General features: G+C 40.6%; 1 protein-coding gene across 1 annotated transcript; it reads right to left on the bottom strand.

The window, feature by feature from the left end:
* Positions 1-1,660: 1,660 nt before the first annotated feature.
* NDUFAF4 (NADH:ubiquinone oxidoreductase complex assembly factor 4) lies at positions 1,661-10,933 on the bottom strand. The gene is made up of 3 exons (XM_052645935.1): positions 10,737-10,933; positions 9,788-9,891; positions 1,661-2,178 (listed from the first exon to the last, which is right to left on the bottom strand). Exons 1-3 carry the CDS (start codon positions 10,870-10,872, stop codon positions 1,891-1,893), a joined length of 528 nt encoding a protein of 175 aa, XP_052501895.1. The 5' UTR covers positions 10,873-10,933; the 3' UTR covers positions 1,661-1,890.
* Positions 10,934-19,211: the final 8,278 nt, after the last annotated feature.

The raw sequence follows: 19,211 nt of genomic DNA, 5'->3' as shown, positions 1-19,211 counted from the left end.
TAGAGGTGATGCTGAGATCTACATCCAGATTTTCTGAATCTCAACTCCATGCCATCTGTGACACCACTACTACCCAACCCTCTCCTACACATAATACAAAGCAGTAATAGGCTAATCAATGATATGGGAAGGACTTTATCATGCGACACTACATAACCACAGCCATATTTACAGCTACCTATCCACAGTGTAGGTCTGAATAGTGAAGATGGCTCAGAAACAGCACTACCATGATTGAAGTACAGGTATTGACCTTTATTTGGTAAAGAAAAACAGTTTTGATGATTTACCAGAGTTTTAAAACACAATTTTATAGACAGAATTCTTTTCTTAAAAAAAAAAAAGTTTTGAACCAAATATGGTCTAGTTATAGTTTATTCACATAATGAAACTGCATCTAAACACAGCTTAAAATCCTCCCATCTCCATCAGTTTTTCTCTTCTCAGCATTACAAAGGCCTCATTCCATCATCATGCTTAATTCCGCAGCACCTTCCGTATGATTTCCAGGGGAAATCCCTGGGAAAAAGGGGATGCCTGTCTTCCCTCAGAAAAACACTGATAACTTGACATTTTTCTTACCACATTCTGAGTATTCCCACAGCTCACAGAAAAAATAACCACTAGGACTTTAAAATCCTAAATTCTGGGCCTGACTATGTCATAAACTACAGAATAATCTTAAATAGGTCAGGAAACTTCCTCAGGCTTCTCATCTCAACTGCAAAAATTCAAGTCGAATTTGTTCCATCCTTTGTAGTTATTATGCATTTTTGCAGTAACCTTTTGACTTAATAAAGCAGCATTATATTCATTTTACAGAGGAAACAATCTCAAAGAGGTTATGCAATCTACCTAAACTCCCAGAGGTAGTAACATGACAGAGCCAAACTTATACAGTCTTGCTGAAGACCCTAGTACTGGCTCACGCTGTGCTCCTAAGTTTGTTAAATGATTGAGACAGCAATTTTCCAAGTCTTTTCCAGTGATCACACGTTTTATTTCTACTTGTAATTTTTTATCTCTTTTTTCAGCCAGTATTTAAATCGGAAAAAACACATGTATTTGATCACCAAATTCAATTTACCATGGTTCTTTAACTATGCTTTAAAATTATCTTGTACTTATACATTAAGTCCACAGAAAACTTATTTTTTTTTTTCAGAGTTTTTACTGCCTGCCTCTCTGAAAGCTTTTGGACTCACCTGTTTAGTTGTCAAAGCAGAGGCTGACAAAATTTTATAAACACCAATTCTTGCTTGTATTTTTAAAAAGTTATCTTATATGTGAAATTCATTCAAAACAAAGTAAGGCTCCACTAGTTCTTTTTCCCTGGAACAGTAATAAAAATATATTTTCTACTGTTTTGTATCCAGTCTCCTGTCTGCCATTATTCAGGAAACACCGTTATTGGACTTCAATGTGAAGCGTCCCTTTCCTCAACAAAAAAAAAATTCAGTCTTAAAAGTCAGGAAAACTCTTCCTTTCACTATTTCACAGGAAGAATAAACCAGCTACCTACACTGCAAGATGAAGCTCTGAATGTTAAACAAAGGATTCAGGATATTTCCCAAGAGGTTACATGACCAATTTAAAAGCTGATGATCGATTTGCTTAAGATACAGTAACTTTTATTTACAGTAAATTTATACATGTGCTGATTAGTCATGCTGATATTACATAAGAACACAAACTAAACCAAACTTTAAAAGAGAGAAAAAGTCAATCCTATCAGCCATCCTGAAAATTCAAGAGTTCATAAATAGCAAGCTCTCACAAGGAGAGAATTGCTCAACACAATTGGTAATTTATATAATTTAACATGCTACAAATGAAGAAAATATACAAGACATGGGGATGAGGACAGGAAAAGTCCTGTCAAGATTCTCTTCATTTTGATTCTATTGCTTTCTTGCCTTCAGGGGGGAAGATCTTGACTTCAAAAGTCACAAAATATTTGAGAAGGGAATTTACATCTTGCTGTTCTAGATGGTATTCTTCAGCTATTTTCTTAGCAGTCCATGTGTCTGGATAAAGTTTATGATTATTGAGAAGTGTCAATGCCTCTACAATGGAAATTTTGCCTTTGGGAATGTTCTTAACGTTCATCATGTCAAATTGATGGTCTTTCGCCAACCTGAACTCCTTAGGCTTCTGACGTGTTGCGGCATCCTTTCCCTAGTAAAAAAAAAAGACAAAAACCAAAAAACAGGCGTTTAGGACGAGCGCAAAGATTTGACATCTACTTTCGTGCCTTGAATCTCTATTTTTCTTCTTCAAACAAATATTACCCATGCTTCTCCAAACTACATTTTCTCTTTATGATGAGTCTTAGTTTCATGGCGCTTTTGCCATATCACCATTTCACAACCATAGTTCAATCATTAGGTAGAAATCAATCAAATAGATACCATCCACTCACCACATTATTTCATATATATTAAAAGAATAACAAGTTGGTTGGAAAAAATAAACTGCTTTAGAAGGGCAGAATCCTGATGCTGCTCTAACAGCTTACCTGACAATCTTCATTCTTTTTCCTAGTTTTGTATTCATATTCAGTTCAATCGCTCAGTCGTGTCCAACTCTGCAACTCCATGGACTGCAGCACGCTAAGCCTCCCTGTCCGTCACCACCTCCCGGAGTTTACTCAAACTCATGTACATCGAATCAGTGATGCCATCCAACCATCTCATCCTCAGTCATCCCTGTCTCCCCCTGCCTTCAATCTTTACCAGCATCAGGGTCTTTTCCAGGGAGTCAACTCTTCGCATCAGGTGGCCAAAGTACTGGAGCTTCAGCTTCAACATCAGTCTTTCCAGTGAATATTCAGGACTGATCTCCTTACAGTCCAAGGAACTCTCAAGAGTCTTCTCCAACACCACAGTTTTCTTCCCCGCTCAGCTTTCTTTATAGTCCAACTCTCACATCCATACACTACTACTGGAAAAATCATATCCTTGACTACACGGACCTTTGTTGGCAAAGTAATGTCTCTGCTTTTTAACATGCTGTCTAGGAAGGTCATAACTTTTCTTCCGAGGAGTAAACGTCTTTTAATTTCATGGCTGCAGTCACCATCTGAAGTGATTTTGGAGCCCCCCAAAATAGTCTACCACTGTTTCCACATTTCTCCATCTATTTGCCATGAAGTGATAGGACCAGATGCCATGATCTTAGTTTTCTGAATGTTGAGCCTTAAGCCAACTTTTTCACTCTTCTCTTTCATCAAGAGGCTCTTTAGTTCTTCACTTTCTGCCATAAGGGTGGTACCATCTGCATATCTGAGATTATTGATATTTCTCCCAGCAATCTTGATTCCAGCTTGTGCTTCTTCCAGCCCAGAGTTTCTCATGATGTACTCTGCATATAAGTTAAATAAGCAGGGTGACAATATACAGCCTTGATGTACTCCTTCTCCCATTTGGAACCAGTCTGCTGTTCCAAGCCCAGTTCTAACTGTGGCTTCCTGACCTGCATACAGGTTTTCTCAAGAGGCAGGTCAGGTGGTCTGGTATTCCCATCTCCTTCAGAATTTTCCAGTTTATTGTGATCCACACAGTCAAAGCCTTTGGCATAGTCAATAAAGCAGAAATAGATGTTTTTCTGGAACTCTCTTGCTTTTCTGATGATCCAACAGATGTTGGGAATTTTATATCTGGTTCCTCTGCCTTTTCTAAAACCAGCTTGAACATCTGGAAGTACATGGTTCACATATTGTTGAAGCTTGGCTTGGAGAATTGTGAGCATTACTTTACTAGCATGTGAGATGAGTGCAATTCTGTGGTAGTTTGAGCATTCTTTGGCTTTGCCTTTCTTTGGGATTGGAATGAAAACTGACCTTTTCCAGTCCTGTGGCCACTGCTGAGTTTTCCAAAATTTGCTGGCATATTGAGTGCAACACTTTCAGAGCATCTTTTAGGATTTGAAATAGCTCAACTAGAATTCCATCACCTCCACTAGCTTTGTTCATAGTGATGCTTCCTAATGCCCACTTGACTTCACATTCCAGGATGTCTGGCTGTAGGGGAGTGATCACACCATAGTGATTATCCAGGTCGCGAAGATCTTTTTTGTACAAGTCTTCTGTGTATTCTTCCCACCTCTTCTTAATATCTTCTGCTTCTATTAGATCCGTACCATTTCTGTCCTTTATCGAGCCCATCTTTGCCTGAGATGTTCCCTTCGTATCTCTAATTTTCTTGCAAAGATCTCTAGTCTTTCCCACTCTATTGTTTTCCTCTATTTTCTGGTGGCCTACAGTGCACGGGGTGGCAAACAGTTGGACATGACTGAGCGACTTCACTTTCACTGAGGAAGGCTTTCTTATCTCTCCTTGCTATTCTTTGGAACTCTACATTCAAATGGGTATATCTTTCCTTTTCTGCTTTGCTTTTGGCTTCTCTTCTCAGCTATTTGTAAGGCCTCCTCAGACAGCCATTTTGCTTTTTTGCATTTCTTTCCCATGGGGATGGTCTTGATCCCTGTCTCCTGTACAATATCACGAACCTCTCTCCATAGTTCATCAGGCACTCTATCAGATCTAGTCCCTTAAATCTACTTCTCATTTCCACTGTATAATCGTTAGGGATTTGACTGAGGTCATACCTGAATGGTCTAGGGATTTTCCCTACTTCCTTTCATTTAAGTGTGAATTTGGCAATAAGGAGTCCATGATCGGAACCACAGTCAGCTCCCAGTCTTGTTTTTGCTGACTGTATAGAGCTTCTCCATCTTTGGCTGCAAAGAATATAATCAATCTGATTTGGTGTTGACCATCTGGTGATGTCCATGTGTAGAGTCTTCTCTTGTGTTGTTGGAAGAGGGTGTTTGTTATGACCAGTGCATTCTCTTGGCAGAACTCTATGAGCCTTTGCCCTGCTTCATTCTGTACTCCAAGGCCAAATATGCCTATTACTCCAGGTATTTCATGAGTTCCTACTTTAGCATTCCAGTCCCCTATGATGAAGAGGACATCCTTTTTTGGTGTTAATTCTAGAAGGTCTTGTAGGTCTTCATAGAACCGTTCAACATCAGCTCCTTCAGCACTACTGGTCGGGACATAGACTTGGATTACAGTGATATTGAATGGTTTGCCTTGGAAATGAACAGAGATCATTCTGTCGTTTTTGAGACTGCATCCAAGTACTGCGTTTCAGACTCTTTTGTTGACTATGATGGCCACTCCATTTCTTCTAAGGGATTCTTGCCCACAGTAGGAGATATAATGGTCATCTGAGTTAAAATTCACCCATTCCAGTCCATTTTAGTTCACTGATTCCTAAAATCACTCTTGCCATCTCCTGTTTGATCACTTCCAATTTGTCTTGATTCATGGGCCTAACATTCCAATGCATAGGTTCCTATGCAATATTGCTCTTTACAGCATCGGATTTATATTATGTGCCTCCAAACACCTTGAGTGAATTCAAATGTTGCTAGAGATCTTGCCTCTTCAGAGGAAATGAAATAATGCCTCCAAGACCTCAACAAATATAAATAAAACCACCTATCCACACCCATCTTTCCACCTGTCTGAACCAAGCTTAATCCTCGGGTTTGTGCTCTGTATTTCATTCCTCTATCAGCTACATCAACTACAGCCCCCTGCCCCTTTACTTTTCCTTTCAAACGTGCCCTGCCACTACTGCTTTTTGGTAAAAATATGAAAGTGCCCTGGCTGGTGCATAAATAAATTAAAGAAAAAGAAAGTGCCCTAGTCACCAACTTTCACAAACACTCTTCTTTTATGACCAACAGCAACTCTTCTTTTATGACCAGTTTCCTTCTTTTCAGTTCAGCTTTAAAAAATAGTACTTGTGATCTCAAATCCAGAGGATTACATCTTAATCCAGAGGATATTTTTTAAGCAAACACTGCTGACCACTCCCACATACGCACAACTATTTTTTCTTTGGTTTCCATACCACCTCTCCTAGTGTTCCATCTGTCTCTGCAGTGGTTCCCTCCTTGTGGTCTATTTCACTTCAGCTACCCTGTAAATGTTAGTATGCCCCCAAGTTCTGGCCCAGGCCCTCTTCTCACTCTACACATTCCCCCCCAAGCAATCCCACCACCCCCTTATTATTATTATCCACACATCAATGGCTCTCAAATATGGTCTCAAACCTTGACCTTTCTCCTGACTTTCAGATCCCAATTCCCAAATGACTAACTACATTTTTACTTGATAACCTATAAGTACCTCAAAGATCAACTTGTCTAAAGCTGAACTTGTCCCTTTTCTCTGAAAATACAATTTTGTCCCCATATTCTCTAGCTCAGGGACCAACTCCACACACCTCCCATAGCCCACTTCAAAACTCAAAGTTTCTCTTATATTATAGTTGACATTTCCCTCTCCTTACTCATTACGACCAATCAGTGACCAAATCCTGCTCATGCTTCTAAGTCCCTCTCAAACCTGTTCACTTCTCTCCCAGTCACTAATTACCCTTGTCCAAGCCAATGTCTCTTACAGGAACTACTGCAAAAGCCTGGTCTCCTCTTAACTGGATAAAATGCCTTTCCCTCCCTGCCTTCCAGCCCACCCTCAAAACTGCCCTCAGAATGAAGCAAATCTGAAGTCACTCATCCACAGGAAACTCTTCAATGACTTCCAACTGCCCTCAGGATAAAACTCAAATTCCTTAGCAAGACAAATACGACCTTCATGATTTGGCCCCTAGTAACTTTCTACCCCACCCCATTTCATTGACCCAGATTCATCCCTCATACTATCTTCTAACTGTTGTGTGCATTCTCAGTGGCTTAGTTGTGTCCAACTCTGTGCAACCCCACCAGGCTCCTCTATCCATGGGACTTCCCAGGCAAGAATACTGGAGTGGGTTGCCACTGCCTCCTTCCTCCAGGGGATCTTCCCCACCCAGGTAATAAACCCAAATCTCCTGCAGCTCCTGCACTGACAGATTCTTTACCACTCAGCCACCAGCTCCTAACTATATTGAACTCTAAAGGCACCACACACTCTCTTACCTTCATATTGTAACTCTGGCCTGAAACACTCCTAACGACTTCTTCGCTTTCCAAAAACCCAAAACTCCCTTATCTTCCTAGTTCTGTATCTTCCTACCACCTAATATATACTTTTTTTAATTCAGTTTTCCCTTCTGATTAATATTAAATACTAAAATTAATATTATGACACTGAAAAATCTGATAAATTCAACATCCTCTTTCAATTAAAAAAAAACTTAGCAAATTAAAAAAAGTCTTGGCAAATTAAAAACTCTTAGCAAATTAAAACATCCTGTGATAAAAGTATTTTTCAATCAGACCAAATCACTTTATTTTAATTAATTACAGGCACCCTATGCAAGGAAAGAACAGGACAGAATAATAGACATAGTAAGAGGAGAATTAAGTATAAACACTAGAGAGAAAATTGTAATTCCATTCCAATGGTATGAGAATATCTTTAGAAAAATATAAAAGAATCAACTGAAAAACAAAGAGAAATAATAACCTAGCAAAGCAGGTACCTGCAATACAAAAATCACTTTTTTGTGTGACATATTAGCAATAAATAGTTAAAAACTTAGGCATATGTATACTATCATGTAAGAATCGAATCACCAGTCTATGTCCGATGCAGGATACAGCATGCTTGGGGCTGGTGCACGGGGATGACCCAGAGGGATGTTGTGGGGAGGGAGGTGGGAGGGGGGTTCATGTTTGGGATCACATGTACACCTGTGGTGGATTCATGTCAATGTATGGCAAAACCAATACAGTATTGTAAAGTAAAATAAAGTAAAAATAAAAATTAAAAAAAAAAAACTTAGGGAGAAAAGAGATCCCATAGTAATAATCTTCCCTCTACCCTTCAAAGAATCAATAAAGCAAAAATGTTAATTCTCCTCAATTAATCTATAAATTCCAATTCAATTACACTCAAAATCAAAATAGGACTTTTCAAGAACCTGTTCATATGGGTAAAAAATGTGTGGCAAGAGCCAAAGAACTTCTGAAAAGAAAGAAAGACGATCATAACAGGTATCAAGATACTTTACAAAGTTTTATTAATTAAAATAGTATAATTCTAGTGTAGACATAGAAAAATAAATAGAACTGATGAATCCATTAAGACTTATAAGTGTATGTATTAGCATTTTAAACGAGTGGGGAAAGGACTGGGTTATTCAATAACCAGTAATAAATAAATAAATATATTTAGACAACTGACCATCCAGTTGAAAAGTTCTCCTTCACCAAAAACTTTATTCAATGCCAAACAAAGATTTTAACATAAAATATATAATCATAAAAGTACTGAGAAAATATAGAAGACTGTCTTTATGTTAGACTGAGTCCATACAATGAAAGACAAAAAAGCTAATATATTTCACAAAATTTTGAATAGCAATAGATAAAAAGTCGGACAAAAATAAATTATTTGACATATGATAGCCACAGCATCACTGACATCTAAAGATATCACAAATCATTAAGAAAATTATGAACTGCCCAAAAGAAAAAGAGACAAACATAAATAGGCACTTCAACCTTTTCTTTACTATCACTTGCCCATGAGTCTTTTCAGATTTTTTCCTAATACCCCAAGAAATTTTAACACCACTGTGTATCTCCTAAGTATTATATTTACATTTCTATATTTTATACATAAGAAGTATTAGATGGTTTTTGTTCCCCAGGGTTAATTTTAGAATGAATAAGTACATGTGAGAGAAACAATACCGAAGTATTATCCAACACCTGTCTAAAGATAATATAAAGAACACAAACATCAACCCCTATATATTTGTGTGTGTGTGTGAATATCTGATAACCGAATCCTGTAACTGTTGTTGTAACAAGTTACAAACCTTATTTTACATGTGTTTTCTCTTCCCTACTTAAAATTATACTAATAACTATTAACATATCTGTGCAGTTTATTGCCTATCTACAGAGAAAGACATTGGAGAATTTTAGACTGAAAAGGGAATGGCCACTGGCACTTCCCTCTCCTTTAATCAAACTCTTCTCCCTGCTTAGAAGTTTCCCCATGAACTCCTCTGGCTAACACCCAGCGGTTGTTTAGGCCACTTCCTCAGAAACTATCCCTGGTCCTTTAGTCTCAAACAGCTCCCTCTGATATGTACCTCCCTCAATTATGTACCTGAGGCTGCTCATTTGTTTCATGCCTGTGTCCCTCACAACACTATAAGCACTGTGAGAGCAAGGACTAGAACAGCTGTGTTCATCACTGTACACAGAGCACTTGTGCCTGATATTTACATACAGGTTCCCACTCCCAGTTTATTCTGTGATCTCTGTATTTTTACAAATCCTATCTGAATATTTTCTTAAAAAACAAACAAAAAGCCCACCAACACTAAAAAATGTTCTGATATCAGAACATACCTCAAACCACTGAAGGAAGAGAAAATAGTATTAAAGCTCTCTCTTGGTGTCAAATGTCATTCAAGTGACCAATTGTCATTTGGTAGAAGTTCCCTACCAAATCCTATAAATTCTGAAATAACAGAGGTGCATTCAACTAATACTTTCACAGCTCTGTTACTTATTTTTTCACAAGTCTTTTAGATTTCAGTAAATATCCAATGAACAGAGGCATCTGTGTCTTGCTTAGACCTCTGTGCTTCAACTTTACCAAAGCTCTGCATTCTGGTTCAGAAGCACACTGACACTTTTACATTTCCAGAGCCTTCACTCTCTTACTATTTGCCACACTTCTCTACGTGATTCTCCCGAAGCTCCAAGGAGTTATATTATATATTTACTTAGTGAAAACACACATTACCTGCAAAGAAGACACGGGATCTTGGGAATCAACATACACATCTTTTAGTAATGACAGCAGTTTGTCATCTTTCCTATCAATTTCTCTCTTAATTTCTGGATGGCCTAAAGAAAGAAAAAGAATGTTACAACTGTAGACCCAAAGAAAATTTCCTATAAGATCCTAACACTTAACACAAAACAGTCACTTTTTTCCCCCCAAAACTTTAAAATTTTTATTTTGTATTGGGGTATAGCGGATTAACAATACTGTGGTAGTTTCAGGTGAACAGGAAAGGGACTCAAGCCCTATATATACTTGTATCCATTCTCCCCCAAATCCCCCTATCCAGGCTGACACGTAATATTGAGCAGAATTCCATTTCCTATACAATAGGTCCTTGTTGGTTACCCATTTTAAACACAGCAGCGTGTACATGACCTTCCCAAAGTCCCTAACTATCCCTTACACGGCCCCACCTCCCCCGGCAACCATAAGTTCGTTTTCTAAATCTCCGTGAGTTGCTTTCTGTTTAAGACACTCACTTCATTTTTTGCTTAATCAACATTCACTCGAACACAATAGGATGTGTTTTAAATGTAACTCATAATGCTAGGTCAAGTTCGGTGTCCACTGTTCTGCGAAGACCTCTAGAGAGTTCTCTGGCATACGATTCCTTCTGATTTTGATTCCTTGTATCATGCTGCAAAGTATTAAAGCCGGCGAGGGCGGGGTCAGCATGGGCAGACACCGACACCTCCAAGACTACGAGGTAGGCGGAGCCGCCGACTCCGCGGGAGCAAGGAGACAGTCTCAATGTCACCAGCCCGGTGGCGCCACCTTCCCGAGTTCGGCTGACCCAGGTGACTGCAGCTGACCCCGGTCACCCCCACCACTACACCGAGGTCCACCACTCAACCCACACCCGCAGACCGAGCGCCGGGGCCCGAGGCGCCCCAGCACCACTTACTGCTCATCTGCTCTCGCAGGAGGTTTTTGGTGGAGGGGTGCCTGGGAGCGGGGGAAGGCTTCATTCTGCTGATTTCCCGTTCCGCCCGATTCTCTAGGTTGAAATTCCTGACTGCGCGAGCCACCGCAGCCCCCATGTCTTCACAGCATGATGCCCTAAGTTACACCACACGTGGTTAAACACCCGCGCGAGCGACCTCCGGGACACACCGGAGCATGCGCACGTCTGCGGGTGACCCGCGCTGGAGCTCAAAACGTGCGCTAAATGCGTGCAGTTCGCCCCCTAGCGGTCGGGAGGGCACACGCCGCGTCTCCACCCAGAGTATCTCAAAGGGAGCAAGCACCTCCCTCTGGGGCGGAGACACGCTCCCACCTGCGGCTGCTTCTCGCGATTTGGGGCGGGACTTAGGGGTTGGGCACACCTTGTTTTTACGTTCTACAACCTGGTGGAGTCCGGCAGGAAGCTTTAAAACAATTTTCTTGCCGGGTTTTCCCCCAGGTTTTCTGATTTAATCCCTCCTGAGTGAGGCGTGGTGTTGGTTCAAGTTCCCCTGCTGCTGCTGCGAAGTCGCTTCAGTCGTGTCCGACTCTGTGCGACCCCATAGAAGGCAGCCCACCAGGCTCCCCCGTCTCTGGGATTCTCCAGGCAAGAATACTGGAGTGGGTTCCCCACGTGATCCCAAAGTTGCAGGCTGAGAATCAAAGTCTAAGCAAATTGACCTTGAGTCCTTTCACAGGTCGGTGCAACCAGAGAGGAAGACAATAAAAATGGAATTAATGGCTAAAAGAAGGTTCTAAAATAGCCCTTTCCTCCTTTTGTGAAAGGAAATAGTGAAAGTTTACTCATTCTCGATGAATATTTGTTCTGTCGCTCTTTTGTTTAAATGTCACTTATTTCCCTGTCCCGTTTCCTGTTGCGTTTGAATCTGAGCCCTGTTCTCTTTTCCCAGAATCTTTTACATCGCGCTCTCCTAACGCATTTGACCTGTCGATTTCCATTATGCTGTCCTTTTCCTTCTTTTTGTGTATTTTTAATACTAATTTGTGTTGTGTCTCTATGCCATTAAATATGAGTCATTGCGTCATTCCTTAGCCTATTTCTCCTTTGTTCTATACCTTTCTTATTCTTTTTAAGCCACGGAGACTTCCTTGTAATTTCGTGAAAGGAACAGCCAATAGGAAAAAAAATGGACGGCCGCCTACCAGGCTCCTCCGTCCATGGGATTTTCCAGGCAAGAGTACTGGAGTGGGTTGCCATTGCCTTCTCCAAGGGAAAAAAAACAGACAACAAAAACGCGAGGGGTTACATGTTTTCTTAATCTTCCTCTTTCTCTCTCCCTCCCTCTTCCTTCTCCCTCTGAAAGGATTACTGTGTTGCTCTTAAGATTCTTCAAAAATATTGTCATTTATTCATAAAGAACCCACTAAAAAGCAGCAGTTTCCAAAGTTACAGCATTTTTCAGACTGTGGCTGCAAGATCTGTTTTTAGGGTTCTCAGCTCTCCTTAGCAAAATGAAGTTTAAAAGCAATGAAATGATAGAACAGTGAGTTAAGTAATGATTTTTAAAAGAATCTCAAACTAAAGAAAGGGCTGTTTTCTTTAAAGAAAACTAATTAAATTATTGCATATAGTAATCATAGCAAAAGTTCTACAAGGGACATAGCCACCATTAACTATCATGAAATGTTTTTACTGGAATTGGTATTTGGAATTTACAGAGGCTAAAACCAGTGTTCCCTGGTAGTGTTAATTGTGAAGTTATCCTGAAGGTGGCAGGCTGCTCCAAGAGTTCCATCTTTGAGACACGCATGCCTATAAGTGCTTTATAGCACAGGAATTCATATTTCTACCTATATACATCAAAACATTTTCCTTTGCCTCACACATCTATGTGTTTCAACAATTATGGTAGTAATTCCATTCACTGCCTGTTAAAAATATTTTAAAAGTGAAAAATTCATTTTCATAGAAATTCCACTGTACTTCTGGCACAATGGAAAAGTAATGTGAGACAGAAGTTATAAGAAGTGTAGGGAGCTATGGGAATTACCCACATGAAAGAATTTATTGAATTTCCACGTTTAAGGAGACTTTGGATTCAATACATCCGTATCAGGTGGCTCAGACAATAAAAAATCTGCCTGCAATGCAAGAGTCCCGGGTTTGATCCTTGGGTCAGGAAGATTCCCTGGAATAGGAAATGGCAACCCACTCCAGTCTTCTTAATTGGAGAATTCCATGTGCAGAAGAGCCTGGCTGGACACAGCCCATGGGATCACAAAGAGTCGGACACAACTGAGAGAATCACACACACATACTGGGATTCAATATTTAAGGAACACCCAGTCCAGGCCAGCTGCCTTGCTGGCCCTGGAGTGTTCAAGTCCTCAAAGAGCAGGACAGAAGGCAGAGGTACTTGAGAAATACACAATTGCCTGTCATTCCTTGGGAGTCATCTAGAGATAAAATCTGAATCACAAACGCATAATTCCAGCCCTTCTTGTTAAATATGCAAATTAACATGAAGTGTGAACTCAAAACTCTCTCTGGGCTCACATTAAGGTTGAAGTCAGGTGCCCATGGAAAGTATAACTAGGATATTGCTCAGAATTAATCGTCTCTCTGACTGCCATATGATATATTTATATTGCTAAATATCCTAGGGAACCAATGAAGTAAACCTAGAGTCTTGTATATATTTTGAGGACAGTAATTATTGTCTTTGTTCACTGCTTGTTCACTGCATCTCACTGAACAATACTTGGCACAAAGTAGGCACTAAACAAATGTCAGGTAAATATTGGTGGGTGGTGGTGGTTCAGTCACTAAGTCACGTCCAACTTTTGCAACCCCATGGACTGTAGCCCTGCCAGGCTCCTCTGTCCATGGGATTCTCCAGGCAAGAATGCTGGAGTGGGTTGCCAGTTTCTTCTCCAGGGGATCTTCCTGACCCAGGGATCAAACCCAACCTTCTGCATTGCAAGCAGATATTTTATTGCTGAGCCATTAGAGAAGCCAAGATAAATATTAAATGAACTCCAAAATGAACAGGGGCTTCCCTGGTGGCCCAGATGGTAAAGAATCCGCCTGCAATGCTGGAGTCCTGGGTTCAGTCCCTGGGTGGGGAAGAACCCCTGGAGGAGGGAACAGCTACCCACTCCAGTGTTCTTCCCTGGAAAATCCCCATGGACAGAGGAGCCTGGCAGGCTACAGTCCATGGGCTGCAAAGAGTTCGACACAACTGAGCAACTTTCACTTCACAAAGATGAGCAGAGCCCTCGAGAGTCTAGGCCTTAGATAGGTTTCTGCCTGAACACCAGCCCCTCTACCAGAAATGAGTCCTTGTGAAAGTCACTCACTCTGGTTATGCTCACTTCATCTTAGAACTGGGACAATAGCAATTATCTAATGGATTTCACATCATTTAAAAATATGAAGTGTCTGATACAGTGCCTAGCTCAGAATATGATACTGAGTATTCGCATTGGTTTCCATTTTCCAGAGGAACAGAAAGAAGTTTGGAAAAGGAACAGAGGTGAGTAAAATGAATACAATAAATGTCTGAAAGTAAAGGGATTCAAGTTCTTCAAAAATTTAATTAAAAAAAAAATAGGTGTTTCAGTTTCTATTCTCTGATTAGTGTGCTCTGAACGCAGCGTTGCTGGGCCCATTAAGGTGGAAAATTGGGTGGGCGTCATTAGCTTGCCACCAGGCTTTGCCTGGTATTGGCAGCAGAAAGAGTCCCTCCTTGCTTCCTTTCTTCATCCTCAATCTTTCTCTCTCTATCTAGATTTTTACCTTCCTGCACTCCTTTCTTTTGGAGGAGGAAATGGCAACCCACTCCAGTATTCTTGCCTGGGAAATCCCATGGATAGAGGTGCCCGGAGGGCTACAGTCCATGGGGTCACAAAGAGTCAGACATGAGTAAGTGTGCATGCATGCCTTTCTTTGAACATAATTCAAAGGCATTCTGTGTTCTCCAAAGGATGGCAGTCACTAAACCCACGTGGACAAGGGACTCAAGATGCTCAGAAAAGTCCCCAGAGGTTTCATTGACCAAACCTCAATTACAAGTGAGCAGCATGGCAGATTTGTGGAGGAATGGCTCATCCTGGCAGAGGTGGCCAGGTTCAGATGGAACTTCTCCAGGCCCTGGATTCCAGTACCAGGGGCCAAGGAATTTGTGAGTCCAGCTGAGGTCATTTACCAGATTCCGAAACTTCACCGGTTCCATTGTGATGTGGTGTTGTGCATTTGTGAGACCTAGAATATTTCAGAAAAAAAATCCTGAAACCCAGAACAAACTAGGCTTTGGTAGATCCAGTATTCATATTGAGAAACTCTAGGTTTCATAGATTAGAATTATCAATCGGCAGTTATACCCAGATGCCTGCTCTGTGGCCACCACACTCATGACTTCTGGAATTATATTATTTTCCTATCGCATCTAACAAATTACTGTCAAATAGTGCCTTAAACTGGAGGAGGAAATGGCAACCCACTCCAGTATTCTTGCCTAGAAAATCCCATGGACAGAGGAGCTTGGCAGGCTACAGTCCATAGGATCTCAAAGAGTTGGACATGACTAGAGACGGCAATGGTATCCCACTCCAGTACTGTTGCCTGGAAAATCCCATGGACAGAGGAGCCTGGTAGGCTGCATCGCATGGGGTCCCTGCGAGTTGACTGAGCAGCTTCACTTTCACTTTTCACTTTCATGCATTGGAGAAGGAAATGGCAACCCACTCCAGTGTTCTTGCCTGGAGAATCCCACGAACGGGGGAGCCTGGTGGGCTGCCGTCTATGGGGTCGCACAGAGTCGGACACGACTGAAGCGACTTAGCAGCAGCAGCAGCAGAGCACTGCACAGCAGCAGCAGTGCCTTAAAACAGAGCAAATTATAATCTCGCTCTTCTGGAGATCAGAAGTCGGAAAGCTGGAAATGGGTTTCTGGAGCCTAAAATCAAGGTGTCAGCAGAGGTGTCTTCATGCTGGAGGCTCCGGAAGAGAATTCCTTTTTTGGTCTTTTTGGGCTTCTGGACACTCCTAGCGTTTGACAACCAGCAAATTAATCATTTCATCGTATTATCTGCTTCTCTGACTATGACTCCCCTGCCTCCCTTTTCCCTTTATTACACCCTTATGATTACATTGGTCCTAATGTGATAATCCAGGATGTTATCCCATGTCAACATCCTTAATTCAGTTACACCTGCAAAGTACGTTTTGCAGGTTCTGGAGCTTAAGAGATGGATGTCTTTGGAGGTCCATGTTCTGCCCAGCACAGTCACTGTCTTCAGAACATCTGTATCTACCTCTGTGTCTATGATCAAATTAGTAAAATTAAAAACTAGAACAATGGAGAGAATGGCTAGCATTCTCTGTTCAGCCCCACGATGCATATATTCCAAAGAAACAACCTAGTTGTTGAAAGAATAAAACCATTTTGTTCAGGCAGTTGTGTTCTTTCTTTTAAGAGTTTGTCTAAGAGCAATGGTAAGCTTACTGGAAAGTTTGTCATACCTTGCCAGATCTCTACACTGCACTGAGAAGCAATTCTTCTACGGTCCTATTCTTTCACCTTCTCTGGAGCACGTCTGTCTGACAAGCTTCGGTGAGAAAGAGTGTGTATGGCGTTGGCCAAAAAGTTTGTTTGGATTTTTCTGTAACATATTATGGAAAGCCCTGAACAAACTTTTTGGCCAACTCCATCATCCCCCTTGTATATAAAGCGGCATGATTGGTTTTCCTAGTTATGGCACCTTAGAGACACCAGAATTCTACCACCTTTCTCTCCTTCCCACTCAATTACTTCCCTCTCAGCTTAGAATTTCACAATCACTCACCTATTCCTGGGTTTGCATTAAGTTTTTTTTTTGAACCTTTTCTCTACCTAATCCACTTTTAAAAGGCAGGCACTTTTGGGGAAGGCAGGCCGTTTGTGGAAGAGTTTATCTGTTCTTTGGACTTGAACTGGAAGAAGAAAGCTGTTTAAAAAGTGGGAGAGAGAGAGACTAGAGGGAGAGGCTACTGGAAAAAGTGGGAAAGGGAAGGAAAGAAAGGAACCAGAGAATAATCAGAGCAGAAAAAAGGTGTCTACAACCCTCCATGGGGCTGAGAAGGCTCCACACCCGGCTCCTCTCCCAGTAGCTTTTCCTTCTGCCAGTCTCCTTGTATAAACTCTTTATAAATGAACAACATTGAAAGAAACAATTATCCAAACCTGTGGGATGTAGGTAAAGCAGTACTTTAAGAAAATGTGTGTGTGTGTTTCTATTACATACATATGTTAAAACACTAGAAAGATTGATGATAATTGAATTTGAGTTAAGCATCCAACTCAAAAGCACAAGGAAAAGAATATAAATATAAATCCAAAACATTTTTTAAAGAACTGAAGATAAAGCAGAAATTAATTATATAGAAAACAAAACGAAATAGTTCTTTGAAAATTTAAAAATCTGACCTATCTAAGTAAAAATAAAGGCACAAATAAAAAACCTTAGGGATTTTTTTGGAAAGAGTATGATCACAAATATAGAGAATTTTTTAAAATGAGAGAAAGTGATAGATGCAACTTTATATACAACTTTAATATATGATCTCCTCTCCTTGAGTGACTTACTTATAGCCAATCAAATGTGGGAACTGTGAATAAAATGAAGTAGGATAGGATAGAATCAAATAGGCATAGATATCCCCTGGAGAAGGAAATGGCAACCCACTCCAGTATTCTTGCCTGGGAAATCCCATGGACAGAGGAGCCTAGTGCACTACAGTCCAGGGGATTGCAAAGACTCAAACACAATTGAGCAACTAAACAGCAAATAGAACAGACAGACTATAGAATAGAATACATCACTCTTATGATAACCCTACATAAAGTAAGACTCCATCTGAGGAATCAGGAGTAAGAGCCTTCTGTTGGCTTTAGAAAAGCAAGCTGCCATGTTGTTAGAGGGCTTTTAGAGAGCCTGTATGGTGAGGAATCATAAGGAAGGCTGAGTGCCAAAGAATTGACACTTTCAAACCATGGTGCTGGAGAAGACCCTTGAGAGTCCCTTGGACAGCAAGGAGATCAAAAAAGTCAATCCTAAAGGAAATCAACCCTGAATATTCATTGGAAGGACTGATGCTGAAGCTGAAGCTCCAATACTTTGGCCACCTAATCCAAAGAGCTAACTCACTGGAAGAGACCCTGATGATGGTAAAGATTGAGGGCAAGAGGAGAAGAGGGAGACAGAGGATGAGATGGTTGAATGTCGTCACTAACTCAATGGATATGAGTTTGAGCAAACTTAGGGAGATAGTGATAGACAGAGAAGCCTGGTGTGCTGCAGTTCGTTGGGTCTAAATGAGCTGGACATGACTTAGCGACTGAACAGAGAACCTATAAGAGGCCACATGGGAAAGAACATCAGGAGCCTTTTGGAGATAAGGGCACCCCCCAGGTGACAATGAACTGAATTTTGGCAAGAACTGCATGAGCCTGAAAGAAGACCTCCAGAAATTAACACAGCCCAGTCAAATACCGTATTTCAACTGATTCACAATATATATTTGGTTAAATTCAATACCCATTAGTCATAATATGGCTAGTTGAGAATAGAAGGAAGCCTCGTCTACTTGATAAAGAGTATATATCAAAAAATTTTAACAAATATAATTTGGAGTGGTGAATGTTAGAAGACAGACCAGTAAAGGCAGTACTTTTTGCTACTAGTCCTATTCAACATTTTGCTGGAGGTCCTAGCTAATAAAGAATGAATAAAGGAAGTAAGAACTATTTGTTCTTTTGAACAGTCAGTGTCTCTGTCTTCCCAGAAAATTTTGGAAATCATTTAAAGAATTATGAGATCTTAAAAAGAATTAAGCTAGCTGTTCTGTACACCAGTGAGAGACTAGAATGGCCGAAAAATTTCATGTGCAATGGTCACAAAAACTATTATGTATCTCGGAATAAACTTCCAAAAATGTGCAAAAGCCGAATTAAGTAAACCACAAAATTTACAAAAAGACAAAAAAGGGACAAGTGGTAGACCAAGCATGTTCCTTGATGCAAAGTCTCAACAGTGTAAAAACATCAATTATTCCACAAAATAATCCATAAGTTTGATACACTTTAAACTTCCCTGGTGGCTCAGATGGTAAAGCGTCTGCCTATAATGAGGGAGACCCGGGTTCAATCTCTGGGTCAGGAAGATCTCCCAGAGAAGGAAATGGCTACCCACTCCAGTATTCTTGCCTGGAAAATCCCATGGACGGAGAAGCCTGGTAGTTCATGGGGTCACAGAGTCCCTGAACACAGTCCATGGAGTCACAAAGAGTAGGACATGACTGAGTGACTTCACTTCACTTTGATACACTTTCAATTGAAATTTTAAAGTGAAATTTGACAACTCATAAAGTTCATCTGGAAGAGAAAATGTGAAAAAATAGCCAATAATATTTTTTCACAAATGTAGCATACAATAT

This window comes from Budorcas taxicolor, chromosome 9, assembly GCF_023091745.1.
Source record: "Budorcas taxicolor isolate Tak-1 chromosome 9, Takin1.1, whole genome shotgun sequence".
Taxonomy (NCBI): Eukaryota; Metazoa; Chordata; class Mammalia; order Artiodactyla; family Bovidae; genus Budorcas; species Budorcas taxicolor.
The sequence above is the reverse complement of the archived record's forward strand: the minus strand, read 5'-3'. Positions and strand labels throughout refer to the sequence as shown.

What these genes read in the sequence shown, in the direction of transcription:
- NDUFAF4 (XM_052645935.1), bottom strand. Translation starts at nt 10,872, where the DNA reads ATGGGGGCTGCGGTGGCTCGCGCAGTCAGGAATTTCAACCTAGAGAAT. An exon ending in CCTGCGAGAGCAGATGAGCA is followed by an intron (nt 9,892 to 10,736) that starts GTAAGTGGTGCT and finishes TTCTTTCTTTAG; the next exon opens with GCCATCCAGAAATTAAGAGA. An exon ending in ATCCCGTGTCTTCTTTGCAG is followed by an intron (nt 2,179 to 9,787) that starts GTAATGTGTGTT and finishes TTTTTTTACTAG; the next exon opens with GGAAAGGATGCCGCAACACG.